The sequence below is a fragment of the Cydia fagiglandana genome, chromosome 4 (assembly GCF_963556715.1).
Source record: "Cydia fagiglandana chromosome 4, ilCydFagi1.1, whole genome shotgun sequence".
Lineage (NCBI taxonomy): Eukaryota > Metazoa > Arthropoda > Insecta > Lepidoptera > Tortricidae > Cydia > Cydia fagiglandana.
Genome location: NC_085935.1, coordinates 8,190,980 through 8,208,621, shown reverse-complemented (window position 1 = coordinate 8,208,621; position 17,642 = coordinate 8,190,980). Strand labels below are relative to the sequence as shown.

At 43.5% G+C, this 17,642-nt stretch overlaps 1 protein-coding gene across 2 annotated transcripts in view; it reads left to right on the top strand.

Moving 5' to 3' along the window:
* Positions 1 to 17,642, top strand: part of LOC134663592 (zinc finger protein Xfin-like) — a 35,391-nt gene that overhangs the window by 5,576 nt on the left and 12,173 nt on the right. Inside the window, exon 2 of one of the 2 annotated variants that reach the window (XM_063519999.1) lies at positions 15,970 to 16,917. In XM_063519999.1, the coding sequence (XP_063376069.1) occupies positions 15,976 to 16,917 (942 nt within the window). In that variant the 5' untranslated portion in view covers positions 15,970 to 15,975. Of the gene's footprint in view, positions 1 to 15,588; positions 16,918 to 17,642 lie in introns of those variants that run through there. The other variant, XM_063519998.1, reaches the window with a different exon arrangement.

Sequence of the window (17,642 nt, the reverse complement as noted above, 5' to 3'; positions counted from 1 at the left end):
TCACCGTAGTTCCGAAAGTTATAAAACTTGTAGGTAGGTACCTATATGATAATTACTATAATTAGGTACATATTCTTGGCCACAACGAATCATTTGTTTACATTGTTTTCATCCATGTCCAATAAACGTAATAAAATTGCTCATTCATCCGATCCTTGCATTCCGTAATTTGTCATTAAGGTGGTCATTAACCTCAGAGAGCATAACATACCGAACTAATGTCTCCGCAATATCGCTCACTGATTCGAGTTTGTTTACATTTACGTTTGCGTAGTGAGTAGGTAACTAGAATTACTTATGTTTAATTTTACTAAAGCGAGCGCTTTGACCGGAAAGGGATCCTTAATTACCCTTAATGCGTAGGTAATATATTAAGTCAGAAAGCTACAAACGAAGCTGCAAACACCGGTACACTCTTTATTTAAGTACTTGGAGAAATACGAGTAGAAATAGGCTTATCGGGTTGCGTATGAACGAACCGAACCCGGCAGGGCACGTTACATCCCAGCTAGATGGTTGAATAAATTCGCGTGCGTCGAGATTGGTCGGCCGCCGGCCGCCGTCGGGCGCACGGCAGCTGCAATGCAGCTGGCACCGCACTCGTTTTGCTGTTGGCCGCACCGACGGCGCCCAGTGCATCGTTGCAACCTATTACGGACACGTTGGCGCTGCCCGTCTCGCTGCATTTACGCTTCGCTGCATTTTAGATACGAAGCGAGGATGCGTTTTAGATGCAAGATGCATCAGGCTCGCCTTAGGTTTGATTTCAACCTTTACCAAGCCTAAATCTTTTAAGAGAGTGCAGCCTACATACACTATGCATTTAGGTCTTAAATCGTTCGAAATCTGTTAACCTAGTGCGTGGCAGCACAAGAACTAGCAAATAGAGCTGGTAGAAGAAAAGTACCTAATTCTTTAGGTAGGCGCACAAAAGTAAGGTAGCAGGTAGTAGTAGGTAGTACCCGAGCAAGTAAAAGATTCAAAATTGAAATCTAGAGCGTTGCGAGGGTTAAACAAACTTTGTAACCTAGTAAAGCAAAATTTTTCACCACATCAACGCGAGGAAAATACCTACGAGCTGTAAAAAATACAAATCAAATAAAAATAAACGCTATTAAATATTTATCAATCATGCATAAACATTAACCCCCTTATTCATAAACGTCTACCAAAGTTGACTTATAATAAGCTAAAGGTTAACTGGAAGAGATCCCTCAAAGGGATAAGTGCGCCTTTGTACTTCTTACTAATTGTATGTTATTTTTAATTTGTCTTTTTGTACAATAAAGAGTTTACTACTACTACTACTACTAATATGAGGAAACTATTCAATTTGCATCAAACTAGGTACTTTACCACTCTTATGGATAAAAATAAACTTTCCAATCACTTTTCATAGAACAAAGAGAGCCTTTCCGAGCTGATGTGTGATATGGTCCGAGATGTTTAAGAGTTTGCCATAAGCCAGTAAAATCAGTCCTGCATGCACGTAAACGAACAAGACCACGTTAAACATTAATGCTGCTTTCATACAGAATAAGTATAAATAATCTGTAAAAAGTTGCACGACTAGTGGAAGACGAGTCGCATTAGGATAGGTAGGTTGGAGTATTCCCAAGGAGGTTGGGTGGCCTCCCGTCGTTTTCCGCAGCCAAGAGTTGCCTTACTCACCAAATATTCTGTCTCGACACTCAACATGTCCAGTGTAACTTGATCCCAAGATTCTTAAACTAGATGCGCGATCGGAGGTGTAACTATACTGGTTTATAGTGGATACCACAGGGTAAAGTGGACCGTAAGCGCTACGAACGCGCCCTCTGCCGGGGGTCGGGCGGGGCTGTAGGGCACGTTGGCGTCCTGTCGTAACTGTAGCAGCCATAGCCGCCATGAGGTAGGCGCGTCTCGTCCTTGGCTCGGTGCGGTGCCTACGTCCTAACAAGCAATTAGGTCAGTTTTACTCGACTGGTGATAACTCTCGATTACATTTCAATGATTTCATACATGCGAGCGTTAAATGTTCTCAAGCATGCTATCGACTCGGATCTTGCTTGGATCAAACAAACGAGTACACGCGTATCTAGTGCGTGTTCCTTATGTTGATACTGTTGAAAGGTAGTTGGTATAGTATCGATGTTGAAAAGTGATCGTAACTAGCCGGTACACATATACACACCGGTTAGAAATGTTAAATTTGATTGAGCATAAAAATGACTAAGGGTAGGGGTTAAAAGATAGGATGTTTACTTAAAATAAAGCGACAATTAAAACATCCAATAAGTATTATGCCTAGGTATGTGCCAAAGCAAGTACACCTAAAAGTAATTTAAGCAAGTAACCGGGCCCAACTCTAGCGACTTTAGGAAAACTGAAAACCCATCCACAATTTTCCTGGGTGGCTGCGTGTAGGGCTCGTTCAACGATTACTTACCTCAAGCGAACCGGCATAAGTGTATCTCTGTTTACGCTTTACTGTTACGGAACGAGATGTCAAGTTACGTTAGACAAGATTTGACAGTCGAGGCAAAGGCGGTTTATGAAGTAGGTAGCTGTCACGGCGCTCTGAGATAATGTTATCAGCGATAGCCTTGCCGAGGATTCTGCGGCCGTGTGTGCATTGCTATCGCTTCCCGAGTAGCGGCGGGTCGAGGCTCAGCAGAACCAGTGTAATGCTCTCCGATTAGCTGCATTGTTTTTACTGATCTCGAGGTCAAGATATGCTAGGAATTTTTAGAACATTACTTCCCACGCCCGCGCATGCAATGGGATCCGCAAGCACAGCTAGCCTTTCTCTTTGAGTCGGTTGCACTGCACCGCGTTGTCCACTACATATATGTATTGCATTGCACTTAATTGCAGCTCATGCAGACTGCCAGCCCCTTTTAAATGTATGTGTGAAAAACATCAACCTATACTTATCTAGTGGAGATTGGAAAGATACCTATACCTGTTTATCCAAATGCCTAAACCAAAAGCGGAATATCATCAAAAGATACCCTTTTGATAAAAAATTTTTTTCAAGACTTCACTCTTCCTGTAATAAGATACCTAAGTGTTACTACTTTTATATTGAACTTAGAGTAGAGTAATTATTAACTTATTGACCTGTTAGGAGAAAAAGATGGAAATGTGTGCTCGACAACGCGGAGGCATTACCGTGCGTTATAATAACCACAAAGGTTCTAAAATGCGTTATTTAGTATACATAAATTCAATAAATTTTCGCATCTGTTTGCTGTTGCTGCGACTAGTATTTTTCTTCCCGATCTTCCTATTCGATCATTTCGATGGTGATGCGTCAAAATGACGACCACTCGTTTGGCGTATCGCCCACTTTAACGAAATTTAGCAGTCATGGCCGTAGACTTCGGTTCATCGTCGTATCGTATTATGGGAATCGCACTGGCAGGATGCTTTCAATGCGCCCCCTCTCTGGGGTGCTATTGCAATCACATACCGAGCGTATCGCTTCGGGAAACTGGTGTAGCTCTGATCTTCATACTACGCAGAAGCTACGGATCTTATGAGGTCACGTTATACTAGGAACGCGCTGGGATATTTCTTGTGAATTAGGCAGCTGGAGTGTCATGCTCGCTGTCACTGAAACGAAAAGAGGTCGGCCTCTCGCCAACCGCCAGCGCCTCTATATCGAGTATAACCACGCATACATGCACACCGCACACAGCGGCGCGTGTAAAGCACACGCGTGATACCGCGATGTACTCGCCGGTATCCTGCTGAATCTGTTTTATGCACGCTTGACACATGGGCGAGGTTTTAGGACAGCTCCACGAGACAAATGCTGTGTGTATTGCACCAGGAAAAGCTATATTCACGCATTCCCATTGTACTCGGTACTTTGTAACTTTATGTAAACGCTTTACCTATGTAAAAGTACTCGTAATTTTCGTGACGGCACTTTCCGCCAAGTCTGCAACAAGAATGGGCAAAGGGAGCACTAACGAAGGTGCTTGTATGTAGGTATGTTGTGGCACTTGTAGCCACCTGCCTATACTTATTTCTAGGGATGAAAATAAGCTTTCAGTACAAGATTTCACCATGGACATTTTTCTTTAGACCGCCATCCGTTGCTTACCAATAAGATGATTCGAACGAGCTTAAAATTAGTATACGTCTAGGTACGACCTTCTGCGAGCGATTGATTGTTTAAGCACTATCGATGTCGTTGTCTTAGGGAATTCAGCGATAACGATACCTAGCACAAGATTTTCAACGTTCGTTTCGTTCCGTGATAAGAGTTTTTTGCATGTCTGCATAACATTTCGTGATGTTGAATTGAATTTATATAATCGCTGTTTAAAATAATCGTAGCTATAATATTTCATGCGATTATCATTGATCTTACAAACATTTGACATTATGTTTTTGTCACATTTGCATGGCAGATAAATTAGCCTAAATAATTAAAATATTAGGCTTAGATTTGGCCCTTGGCCCGCTATGTCCGCTTATGTTCGTTTTGTTTTGACGTAGGAAGAGAAACAACAATAAGGCGTGATAGGAGAGGTACTTACATTACCTAATTTATGAACATTAAAGACTCTACCAATATCGACAAGTAAACTCTACCGTTTACTTTACTATTTCACTCGGTCTTTTAAAACTTCATATTCAAAACTCATTCTTGGTATTTCTCGTTTCTCATGATTCCACGGTGACAAGGGGATGTGTCAGTCTGTCAGCCTCGGTGTTAAGTTATTAGCCGACAAGAATTATTGTCCCTCAGAGGCGGAAGGTTTCCCGTAGTGACCTCACCTCACAAAGGCGCTGTATTGCCTAAGCCTAAAATAAAACCTGTATAATTATGTACACCTTAACTCGGGAATTCCTATTACGGAAAGTTAAATTTCCTCGAAGAGACTTTTTACCGCGATTCCGTTTTCACATTTCGATAGGTAGCAAAAATCCGAAACACATAATAATGAAAACCGCGTATCTAGTAGGTAGTTTTGTATCTACATATTAGGAACTATATCGGCCAATACTAGTGCTTTGGTTTTCTTAATGCGAATTTTCTTTTTTAACGGACTGTATTACCACGGCGATCGAAGATAGGTATATCGCGTATGTTTAAATAATAAATACCTAAATATAGTATGGTAGAGTTGGCGCGCCTTCATTGGTTGGCCGGGCGTAGCACGCTAGCAAGAGCGGCGTCACCTAATTGACTCCACTCTGCACCTTAATTAGTGTTTGTCTGCGATCGCCGCGGACTGTTATAGAGGCACCAGTTATATTATACACTAACATGGCTAGCGAGGCCACCACCTGACACGAGAGCAGCTGGCGGCCGGCTGCCAGTGTCGGCTTCAAAACTTGTTTCCAGGCACAGACGCGCCAATATGGCCGACTAACCACCAAACATTCAACAATACTTATCGCGGGACAACAGTAATCGCCCACGTTATCATGACCTTCCACTACCTGCAGATGCAGCGTCCGTGTCGTCATCGTTAACACAGAACAATAGATACCTACTCTTCAGCCCTACGGTTTCTCAGAAGCGGGCGCACGGGTTTGCTGGCTCTTTGTTGTCGTGCGCATCGTCGAGCGGTTGTCCTTTGCCGCGTCCGTGATCGTATTTTTCCGCCGGTGTTGCGAGCGTGCCTTCGCGGAGTTGTTTACTCGACTCGCTAGAGTACATAGTCGTGTATAGCTAGTTATGTGGGTACATAGGCGGCTGGCGCGTAGGCAGCGACCGTCGTGAGCCCGCGGCGGCGTCGTCGCGCGGCCCTGATAATTTGCTGCGCTTATGTTACTTCAACGGCTTCTTGCGACACGTTACGACCGCTTTCCTGGGTTTCTACTCCCTACACCACACGTATATGTAGGTGAGTAAAATTTATCGCGCTGTTTTCTTGAAGAACAGTCATTTCAATACTCGCTATTTCATAGAGCCTAGGTGTGAACGAATCACTTCCATAAAATGGGTAACATAATTTATTTACGCTTCGCCCAAATTTGTTTATATCACTAGAACCACGCCTTGACAGCGTAACGTAACGTAATTATGTATCCGGCGACAGTATTACTAAGACTAGAGTCTGTTCAGAAAGATAAAGAGTCGTAGAATGTATCAGGCCCCATACATTCCACGACTCTTGACTTTCCGCACAGACTCTACATTGGCTACACTTCGAATAGCGTACCTATAGATAATTTTAACATTAGCAAGTACCTAATCTTAAATATTTTTTTTCAGTCCATAATTAAATTAGTGAGCTAAGTCACGTCAGTGAGTATTACTATCTACTTATAGGTATCACTAGCATTTTGAAGTCAAATATTATATAATATCGCACGAGAGCTAGTTATTGTATACTTATTATGTGAATTTGTTATCTTCATTTCAGGATACTTAAGGATAATTTGAAGTAGTTTTTATACATTTTAAACATCTATACTACACCATGTGCCATACATTAGGTATTAGTTAATTAGGTACCATTGTTCTCTGGCATCTAAGTATTTCGAGCTGTCTGGTTTAATCTGGAATTGACCGAAGCATTAATATTGTAGGCTTGTTGTAGGCACGCACGCCGGTACGTCGCTGCCTCGGCGCGTTGTATGACCCACCATCGCTTTGTGCTATAAGTAGATGTCCAGCACTCTCGGTAACTCAACCATCTAGGTATTTATTATTTACGGGCAACCACAGTATTTCGGGTATTATAGCAAGTCGTATGTTGTTGACTACTTGATTGCACATTTAACAACATAACATACCCGACCCTATATGCAACCTGTTTACATGATTGCTAACTATGATTTGTAATCAAACAGTCGTGTGTTATGTTAATGGGTAGTATGGGTTGTTGTTTGTTTGCCGCATCTCATCGTATGAATAAGCGACTCGTGAGGCACAAACAAAGTTAAAGCGGTTGTTTGTGATAGTGCGCGACGTCGTCGTCCGTGACACCTACACGAGCGAGCAGCACCTCTGCTATCTGGTGGTTTGATAAGAGGGCATTATCAGCGGGCCTCCGCGACTGCGGTCGGGTGTTGGCCGCAGTCGGGCGGACGCGCAGAGCGCAGAGCCGGCGGCGGCGGCTCTCACACATGTTGCGGAACGTGCAGCGGGCCGAGGGGCGAGGGCGCGGCGGCGAGGGGCGGGAGCGCCAGGGACGGCTGGCGTCAGCTCACCGGCACGCACACATCCGCACCGCCAACACGACAACACGGCGTCCGCGCCCGATGCCCGAGGAGCGTCACAACTGCGCCTTATCGCAGCCATCTTTAAACGAGCACAGAGCACGCTACCCGCCCGCGCTGCTCGGTACGAATTCCATTCTAGATCACGTTGTTAATGCGACGGCCATCATCTGCCACTGCACTCCTTTCATTATGTGCGGCTGCAAGCGTGCGCCCGTCGCGCCGCCGCCGACCTCTTTGCCTCTCCAAGGTTATGTTAATAATGTTAATGGCCACTTGGACAAGCAAAGTGAAATGTTCACTTAGTAGAGTCTGTAGACAAAGCATAGTACGTAATTGTTAAAACGACACACGTTATGCTTACCGACTTTTACATACTACAGCCGCGTGTCTTACCGCCGATGATTTATTGCCAATTCTATTGACTATTGTTAAAGTTATTTACTCTTTCATTGCGATGCGACCATTGATACCTACCTACAACTCTAAGAGTTTATCTAGTAGTTATGTGCGTTGTCTTTGCTTTGCAATGCATTATGAGCAACACAATGGGCCGACCGCGCTAGCTGTCGTATCGAATAAAGTTCCCTTCGCTTGGGCTTGGCGCTCGCCTGCCGTGTATACCTACATCTCCACACTAGGGTGTTCTTGCGGCGACCATCTGTATCGATCCCGGAGGGAGGCGCGGGTCGACATCCCATCGCCTTCGTCTCCATAGCGGCAGAAGCGACGTTTCCGTAAAATCCAGGCTAGAGGCTGTCGGGCGGGTGATAAAGGAAAACTGCCTACGTTGTCGTCCCCAGGCGGGTGTTCGCTCGGCGTGGCGTGTTGTCGCATCTATATATAGCGTGTTGGAGCCGGTGAGACCGCACCCGCCGCGCCGCGCCGACGACGTCCGATGAAAGGTCAATTGGCGCGCAAATTATTTGCGTCGCAAAATCCGCAGCGTCGGTGCACCATCCAGCTAACACTTAACATTATTAAGCGTTATAACCGCTGCTATCAACACAAGGTATAGCTACCCAAACTACAACATAGTTTTTTATGTGTAGTAAATCACAGTAGCAATCAAACTTAGTCCTTACAGACTCTGTTAAGCTTAAGAGAATACTTCACCTTCCCGGTGTCGGCGCAACGTCACGTCAAGTGTTAATTAGGCCGCGCGTATCAAACAATCAACTCACGACTTATCAGTTGACAGCTCATAGGCCGAGTGGCATATGTAATATTTGTCGCTGTTGGCTGCGTACTTTAGGATTATAAGTACATACTACCAAAACTAAGTAGGTACTTACCTACCATGTAATATAAATTGCTTTGGAAATTGTTAAGTCAGGTGCCTCTCGAGTCGTTAACGTAATGAAATTAAGTTGTTCAAAGAGGGCTGTAGAGGGTCTAATAAATTGGCGGTAATCTTATGATCGCAATATAAAGACGAAAAACATTAAATCATTGCTCGTAACCGGCGTCGCAAGGCTCTTAAAAAAAACATCCTATAAAATAATTATGTCCGTTTAATGACCATATTCATAATTCAGTATCTAGTGATTTGTGGGTAAAGCTAACATTTCTTTTTGCACCACCTGTACGTCAGTCGAGGTAGAGTTAATAGGTAAATAAATAACATAGAACCTAACCTACAACTTTATTGGTCCTTGGTTATTCTTAATTTTAGCCTAAGAGAATATCTGCCAGAGTGTCGGATAACCGTTTGCAAGAACAAGTTTCGAATGCAAGAAGTGTTCAGCGGAGGCCGCGGCGAGGTGAGCGCAGTACCATTACCAGTACCACGGCATTTGCGTGGTTAGTCACGCGTGGAATGCCCACTTGCCCACGCCAACTGAGGACCAGAGATTCCTTTAGTAGAACAACGACATATGTCTCCTTGCATCCTAACGACTTTACAACGTGCTGCCAGTGTTCCGTGCGCTCCGGTTAACACTACGCTTTACCGAGTATTCTAGCCCGACGGACGCTAACGACGCCAAAGAGTATAACCATCAACTAAGTAGGTATGTGACGCCACAGACAGCCACGATTGTTATAAATAATACGCTCCGTCCACACTTCACCGACGCTAAACCATACATGTGCACGCCGCACGTGCTAAATCGTCGACTCTGTAGATAATGTCTTGCGAAACCTCTCCAGACCTTAACTAATTTGGTTATAAAACTATGTATTCCTTCGGACAGATTTTAAGCATATTAGGCTACCTTTTTACGATGTATTAATTTCCGACAACCTATGTTGTTGAAGGCGATGTGAAGCTCTATGAACGCAAATGTAAACAACGCTAAAATATTTCCTTGAATGACATACATTGCGGCGCTACAATGGAACAGAATTAAGATTTCCTAAGCGCAAGCGGAATTCTCTTTGTATCGAGTAGGTAGGTAATGAATATCGCTTAGTGAATACTTTTATTCGCATCATACGGAGGCGTTGCCGGTGACAATGGAGCGTACCGATGCGAGGTACACCTGGTCAAAGGGGGTTCATTGCACCAAATTAAGTACTCGCTTTTATTTGCAACAAGCTGTACCTACCTACTGCTCGCGTACAAAACAATTAAATTAAAAACAAGACACCGAATTACAATGTTACCAATATGATAACTAATTGTTTAATGTTTTATGGCTGTAGGTAAATAGTGTAAATTCAGTCATAAAATGAAACATCAAGCATTTAACTTTACCTATGTGTATTTAACACTCGTGCCTGTCGGGTCTTAGTGGGACACACGCACGCAGTATTCCGGGTTCCGGGCTTCCGAACCTTCATACTACACGAAATAAAAATAAATAAGAATTAAAAAACTATAAGGGTTCATTGACTACGGAACTCTAAAAACGACTCATCTTTATTATGTTCAATTCTTGATTTTTTCGTAGTTTAGGACCTACGATACAAAACTTAGAAGACGAGAGTTGAATCTTCTTCTTCGGGAAAGTTATTTTCTAAACTGTCCAATTGATCAATTTTTTTCTCAAAAACATTCAAATTATGTTCATACACTTATCGAATCATATGCCACATGTCGATGTTTGCCAAAATTAACAATTTAATGATATCGGTCCATACAAACGTGCTCTATGTAGAGTCGATTATGAACGGTCCGAGAATCGGTAATAGAGCGATGGTCGTTGAAAGCAAGAGTTTTAGTATGCGTCCTCGATAACTCCAAATGACTCGTGTCTCGGGAATCGGACTCGGGCATCGAAAGTGAAAGGAATACCGGGTACACTACTCATTTTTATAACAACGCAACGGTGCACTGCATACATATATTTGATATATTCGTCGAAATAAATATGTCAGTTCACTTGTACTTAATAGAGTGTTTATTGGGACATTTAAAATATTTCGATTTTAAACACATCTTTGAAACAGCGATTCTTTATACAAATTTGGTCTGAATTCATGTAGGTTAGTACATACATAATTTATGCGAAAGCCTGAAAAAATGTAATTTGAGAAGCAAGAATATTACCCTCTGGGGCATAAAGAAAAAAATGCGGCAAGTCGAAGCACGGCCACATTTCACCGCGATGCAGCTTCGTTCAAATAAATAAAATGTCTAGCCACTCGCAACAGCGCACATCTGACGACATCGAGTACTCCTCCATACCAAGTAAAAATAGCATGTTGAAATGTTAGTCGCATCCATGTGGAGTGCTATTGCGGCGTTATATTATACCATGTTTTGATCCGTTGGTGCGAATAGTTATCATGTTGCTGTGCCACCACGTGCAAGACGGCACTCGCGACAAACGTGTGGTATTTTTACGTTCGTTGTGACAAATGCCGAGCGGCATCCACGTTGGGTAGAGCGTGTGCAAACATTCTGCACCCTAGTTCGCAATGCTTGCGAAGCACTTACTCGCGGTCAGACTAGACCAGCATAAGTCTGAGCTTCGATTCCGCATAGTTTATGAATTTCGAGGTAACGTTATAGATCGAATATGAATGACAGACTACCTGCCCTATAACTATTGCAATCGCTAACCGACTGCATGGGAGCGATCGTCTAGGACCCTGCTTACCTGCACATAAATAGATTACTTACGCAGAGTAGACTGGTTCCCATGAGTCGATTGCTCGTGTGCCTTCTTTAAGCGATTGGAACTGAAGAGAAGCAGTATAAGTGTGGTATTCGATTACGCACAGTTTATACGAATCTCGAGGACATACTTTATATTAGTTCGCCCAAGAGAATGTGCCCAGAATAACAGCCTTGTGTGCGCACGTAGCCGCAGATAGGTAGAGGACCGTGGCAGCCGACATCCCTGCATCCCCGGGCTCTATAAATACACAGCAGGTGTGGTGGGCGAGCGCGCGCGGGGAGAGGGCATCCGCCTCTGCAGAGCACAAACCGCTCGCAGCGGCCAACGGACCTTAGCGACGCCATATCGATTGTGAGGGCTCCCCCTGCGGCGCGCCGCCGCCATTGTGCTCGGGCTGGGATGCCTTCTTCCTGCCTCGGCCCTGACTTGCCTCGCTCGCTCGCCGCGCCCCGCGCCCCTGTCCCACCAGGACACGTCCGACAGCTGCCGGCGACTACATAACTGCACCTCACCACTTGCACGAGCCGCGCTTTTAAATTATTCACTGCCGTTGAAAAATGAATACTCACGAGTTATGCTGCTATCGATCTAAAACTTGATTTTTTATTAATATAGGTACAACTAAAGTATGTAATATGCATTAGGTAGGTACCTACAGTTTCACATTCCATTTTTAAATCGCATATTATACGCAAAATGAACTGACCTCTAGTGGCTCTAGTCTACTACGTAGTCTTTTCCTAAGTCGTATTGCTGATGGATCTACTTTATCTACTTATACAGTACCTAATACCTAAAGACGCTTTAACAAAAAATACTTTCCAGCTTGTCTATATTCATTCACACGTAAGTTACAGCCCAGTCTATGACATAAAACTACACCGTAGCACATATTATCACACCATATTTAATTCCTTCACACATGAGCCAAAAACCTGTAAAGTTGGCTGGGATAAGTCCCAAAATAAGCATCACTCAACGAATACCCGTACTTTTCTACTTATTGTGTAAGGGGCTATTCATAAATTACGTCATTTTATATTAGGGGGGGGGGGTCTGGACATCGGATGACGGTAGCATGAAGTAGGAGGAAATGGGGTCATTTGAAGCATGATTTTTGGATGATTATAGGGGGGGGGGGGTCAAAAATCCTCAAAAATCGATGACGTAATTTATGGACAGCCCCTAAGTAGCAATGGAATATGGAATCGTCAACTGACGAATTTGACGAATGCTCCTTCCGTAACTGTTAATGTCTAATATTTCTACTTTATTTTTCTAATCTAATACGCAGTACCCGAAGTAACTGTTGTTGTAAAATTGATGATAAAGTCAAAATATATTCATTTATTTATATTATATTACTATATACTTAGTCATTGCAAAAACTTCATTAAGGAAAACTTATTACGAATATAGAGTATATATAGGTACATAATATATGTTGTACCTAAGTGGCACTTAAATCAATCACGATTTTACATTAGGTTTGTAAAAGTGGACAACCACTGGGCCCGATTCGGATTTTGAAATAGACATCTATTAGATATCTTTTAGACATCACAAAGATACGATAACGATATGTTTAAGATCTAACCAGTCAAATTTGACATTTGCGCGAGTCTGGAGATACTCTTGAACGATTTCCACAGGATAATGACTTAGAGATCCAATTCACATCTAATAGATATCTTACTCTATCTAACGTAAAAGTGATGACATTGGTTGCCCGAATTGCGCTGCAAAAGAGACCTAGTTGATATCTAAACTACAACGTATCTAGAATGGATCTAGTACGTGTCGTCTCATGTGAATATCTTGAACTTCGAATACGGCAGACTGACTGTTTACAATTATCTACATAGGTTTCGTATATCTCACTATCTTCATATCGGTCCTATATAGGGAAACGTGTCGTGTACCCATTTTATAAAATACATAGTCTATAATCTAACAGTCTTACTGTAATATAAGATAATCTCTCTGCTCGTTTCATTTCTTCCGTCGCTTCCCAACATCACGTAATAAAAGCTGTTAAATATTTCTGTAGCAACATTGTTTCATACATATTACATACATAGATACATACGCACATATACGGTGCGCATCGTGCGGTTTTGGAGGAATTTCCCCCCGCGATCACCCGGGATGTGGAATGAGCTCTATGCCGAGGTATTCTGATGTATATTGTATGGAAATCTTCAAAAAAAAGAATGTATGGGCATGGCATGTGACTTCCCTGGAGTTGCAAACGTATTTTTGTCAGTGACGTGGTAATAAACCGGCCAAGTGCGAGTCGGACTCGCGTACGAAGGGTTCCTGCTGACCATTACGCAAAGAACGGCAAAAAAACTACGTTTGTTGTATGGGAGCCCCACTTAAATATGTATTTTATTTCATTTATAGTATTTGTTGTTATAGCCGCAACAGAAATACATCATGTGTGAAAATTTCAACTGTCTGGCTATCACGGTTCATGAGTTACACCCTGGTGACAGACAGACAGACGGACGTACGGACGGACACTACGGACAGCGGAGTCTTATTATAGTAATAAGGTCCCGTTTTTACCCTTGGGTATACGGAACCCTAAAAATAGGTAGGGGAAATAAGACATAGTAACAAAATATTTCAGCAAACGCTCTCCCTTCTTTCCAACCGTTTTCATAGACACTTTACTGTCGACTAATAAATGAGACACTTCGGTAGTAGGTAAACAATACAAAAAGCTGAGTCGTTGTCGTGTGCAATTCAATATTTTGCAACTGACCAAATATCATTTTAGAATTTAAGGAATAAATTACATTGCCATTGCCTACCCATATGTATAAATTTATGTAAGTTCATGTTATATGATATGAGTATGACTTTGATCAACCTTCACTGGATAACTATCAAGCATCAAGCACAATATTTTAAACAAAGCAATCTCGACAAAAACAGTTGAAATAAGATTTAACAATTTCTCAAAAAGGTTGCGTAGACCGTAGCACTATCACCTCCGTAGCACACGCGTAGCACGCACGTAGCGGTGATTAGTGGCGTAATTATTATTAATACAATGCAATTAGTGCAAGATTGCATAGTTATGCCACGTATGCCTTTGGGTGTACGGGTGAAGGGCTGAGGGGTCCGCGATGCGAACGCAACGAGCGAGTATCACATGTGTCCCGGAGGGTCAGGTATATCGCACCGCATACATATTATTAACGATACTTTACGCAAGTTGTCCTTACTTCAATAAAGAAAAAAGTTGCTGTAAAAAAAAACATAATAATGAAACATTTTATGACGATTAGAGGGTTTATGTAGCAAGTGTAACGAATAAATTAATAGTATAATTGCTAAACAAGCAATTTTCATAAGAAAAGACATCAACGTTCTGGCTTGGTGCAACGGGGGTCAGCGGTTAAAAGTAATACTATAACCACTTACTTACTTTTGGTAACTGTAGCTACCAGCTGTCACCCTTATTTTATTATAATAATAGAGGTCACTGAAAAATATCAAGCAAGTGAGTGGATAGAAATCACTTGTAAACAAGAAATTGAAGATTTCGCTGTTGTTGTTGATATTTTTACACTGACATATACGTCATGTCAACCGGGTCGGCGGCGCTCCTTTTGGTTTAGGCCTGCGGATTCCGGCCTTCGCGGAGAAATGCTATCCGCTGCACAGTGACTATAACTTTGTTTACATATTGTATCCAGAGATTAGATTAATAGACTGAAAATATTGAAATATTTAATTTTCCACAAAATTTATTTTAAGAAGTACGTGTTACTCGTGTGACGGATAGTGACGTTCTGGCTTTAAAAATATCAAATATTACTTTTATATCATTGTAACTGGCACGTTCATAATAATACTGTTTGGTTTTGATGCATGAAAAGACATTATGTCGAGTGAATGAGTTCGTTCAAATGCCGCTCTCTTTCGTATTATATGAAATGTTAACGTACCAAAGAAAATTCTCCGACCCAGATAACATATACATGTACCTTACATATGTACATGCATGAGTAAGAACATCAGGTAGGTAGAGTTTTACAGTTTCCATGTCTAAAAACGCAGGACATTTATGTAACTAGATATCTAGGTTATTTTTAACTTCGCTGGTATCATAGACTGTGCGTTTAGTCTTAATTAACACGAGTTCTCGGCGAGCTGACTAATATAGGTACTTATATTATGTACCTACTTATAGTGCTCACATTACTTGAGTAGTAGGTACGTGTTGGTAGATGGATTGCGAAGAGAACTGATAGTAGCTGACTTTCATGTAATTACGTATGGCTTGCTTCGCATGACGCTATTGTACTGTTGATCTTTAACGACCTGCTTACTTCGCAATGCCATACTATGTTGGAACGTAATGAAAGACATTCAAGCGTCAAGAGCGGTGCTCCTGATCTCATTAGGCCGGTTGTCGAGTGTTGCGCGGCGCGTCCCTGCCGGCTCCCCTAGCCGTCGAGGAGGATGAAAAACATAGGAGCATCGCATCCGTCCGACCCTCCGCGCCCGTCCCGCGCCCACGCGCCCTCGGCCCGGCCGCCGCCGCCGGGGCGCTCGGCCTGCCGTCGCCGCCTGCCGCGCCGCTGCGACCGCCGCCTCACTCTGCCGGCGACGCTCTCGCGGTCCGCACACGTGTCGCTCCGCAGTGCGCGTAACACCGCTCCGTGCCGCGCGCCTTCCCCCGTACTTTAACCGACACACGATTATTATGTTCCAGCGGACTATGCTCCAGCAAATGTCCTCGCCGCCGAGCGTTCACGTCGGCGAGGTCGCATCCCTAGTACGACTCGAGGGCCGCGTGTGCGGCGACGCGTCCTCTGAGGCCTCCTCGGACGCCGCCGAAGATTTTGAACTACCACAGTGCAAGATAAGAAGAAACTACAATTGCACCAAGTGCACATTCTACACACAGAACCCGCGGGTTTATTTAGTGCATACGAGAGACGTTCACTTTGAAAAGTTTAAAATATATGACTGTCCCCATTGCGTTTACGCGTCGAGACATCACCAAAAGCTTGTGAGACACATAAAGATGGTTCATGCGGCGCCATCGCAAGTGGTCAAAGCGGATTTAGAGCCTCCGCCGGCGCCCGTGGCCACGACCACAGCGGAGCCGGAGGAGCGAATTGAAGATTTACTCGAAGAAGTCGAGGACACCGAAGAAATTCAATTAGATTTAGAAGACTGCATCGAAGAGTCGATGGACCACTCCGCAGATATGGAGGTCGAGGTCGACAGGGCAGTCGCCGAAGAGCCCTCGGATTTACCAAAGGACAAGACGAAATTTTTCTCCTGCACCAAATGCAACTACGTCACCCACATCCGTGCAAGATTCACCAAACACGTCAAATACCATTCGATGCCAATGATAAAATGTACGATGTGTGACTTCCGTACACCTTACAAATGGAATTTAGATCGACACATGAAGAATCACGGAGGGACGGGGAGTTTCAACTGTTCCATGTGCAACTTCACCGCCGACATTAAGCAGAGTCTGACGGTGCACGAGATGAATCACCACACGCCGCCCGTGGGACAATCGGTCGCGAGTCGCCGACGCAACCGGGTGGGCGCCAGCGACATCGCTCTCGCCGACGCGGCGCGCGCGCTCGTCGTCAAGGAGGAGGAAGGGAGCGGCGACTCGCGCTCCTCGCACGCATCGGTGAGTGTTCCCCTGTGGTGGAGGCCGAGGGGCCGCGCCCTGAGCGCCGCTGGTGACGTCATGCTCGCCCGCTGTTATCACGCCACCGTTGGTGTGCGATTGCACTCAGCTCTCGACCCCTCGCGCTCTTGCATCACGTTTCCATATATCTGTATCATATGTGCCCATATCTATCTATGCATGTTGCCCTCATACCGCTTGCGCTGCGTGTGGTTTGAAAACTCCACTTATAGGTAGGTAACTATATAAATGAAATGCATTAAGCTCGGGTCGGAATCAATTGAACACCCATATTACGATTGTTGCGCCATTTAGGGTCCTAGTTAAGTTGGTTGTTTAATATGTACTTAGAATTTCCGATTTAGCAAAAACCCTAAATGGCATAACAATCCCGTGTGGTAACTGTACATTGTCCTTCCAATTTAAATCCAATAAGCCCCAATAATAATCACAAGCATCATAACGACAAGATTCAATGAAAGCAAGTACTTATCCAGAGGCCGTGAGTTCAAGTCTCACCCAAGACAGTAATTTTTCCACTTTTAAATTAATTCTAAGCTTAATAGCACCGTTCGCGGACGTTTCTGCTTATTAAAAATTAAAAAAAAAAAACTTTGAATTTGATACCTACTTTTTAATATTTTTACTGAAGCTATTTATGCCACATCCCACAACCCCCTAAAGAGGCTCCGCTTCCCCCAGACTAAAGAGTTATCGTTATGATT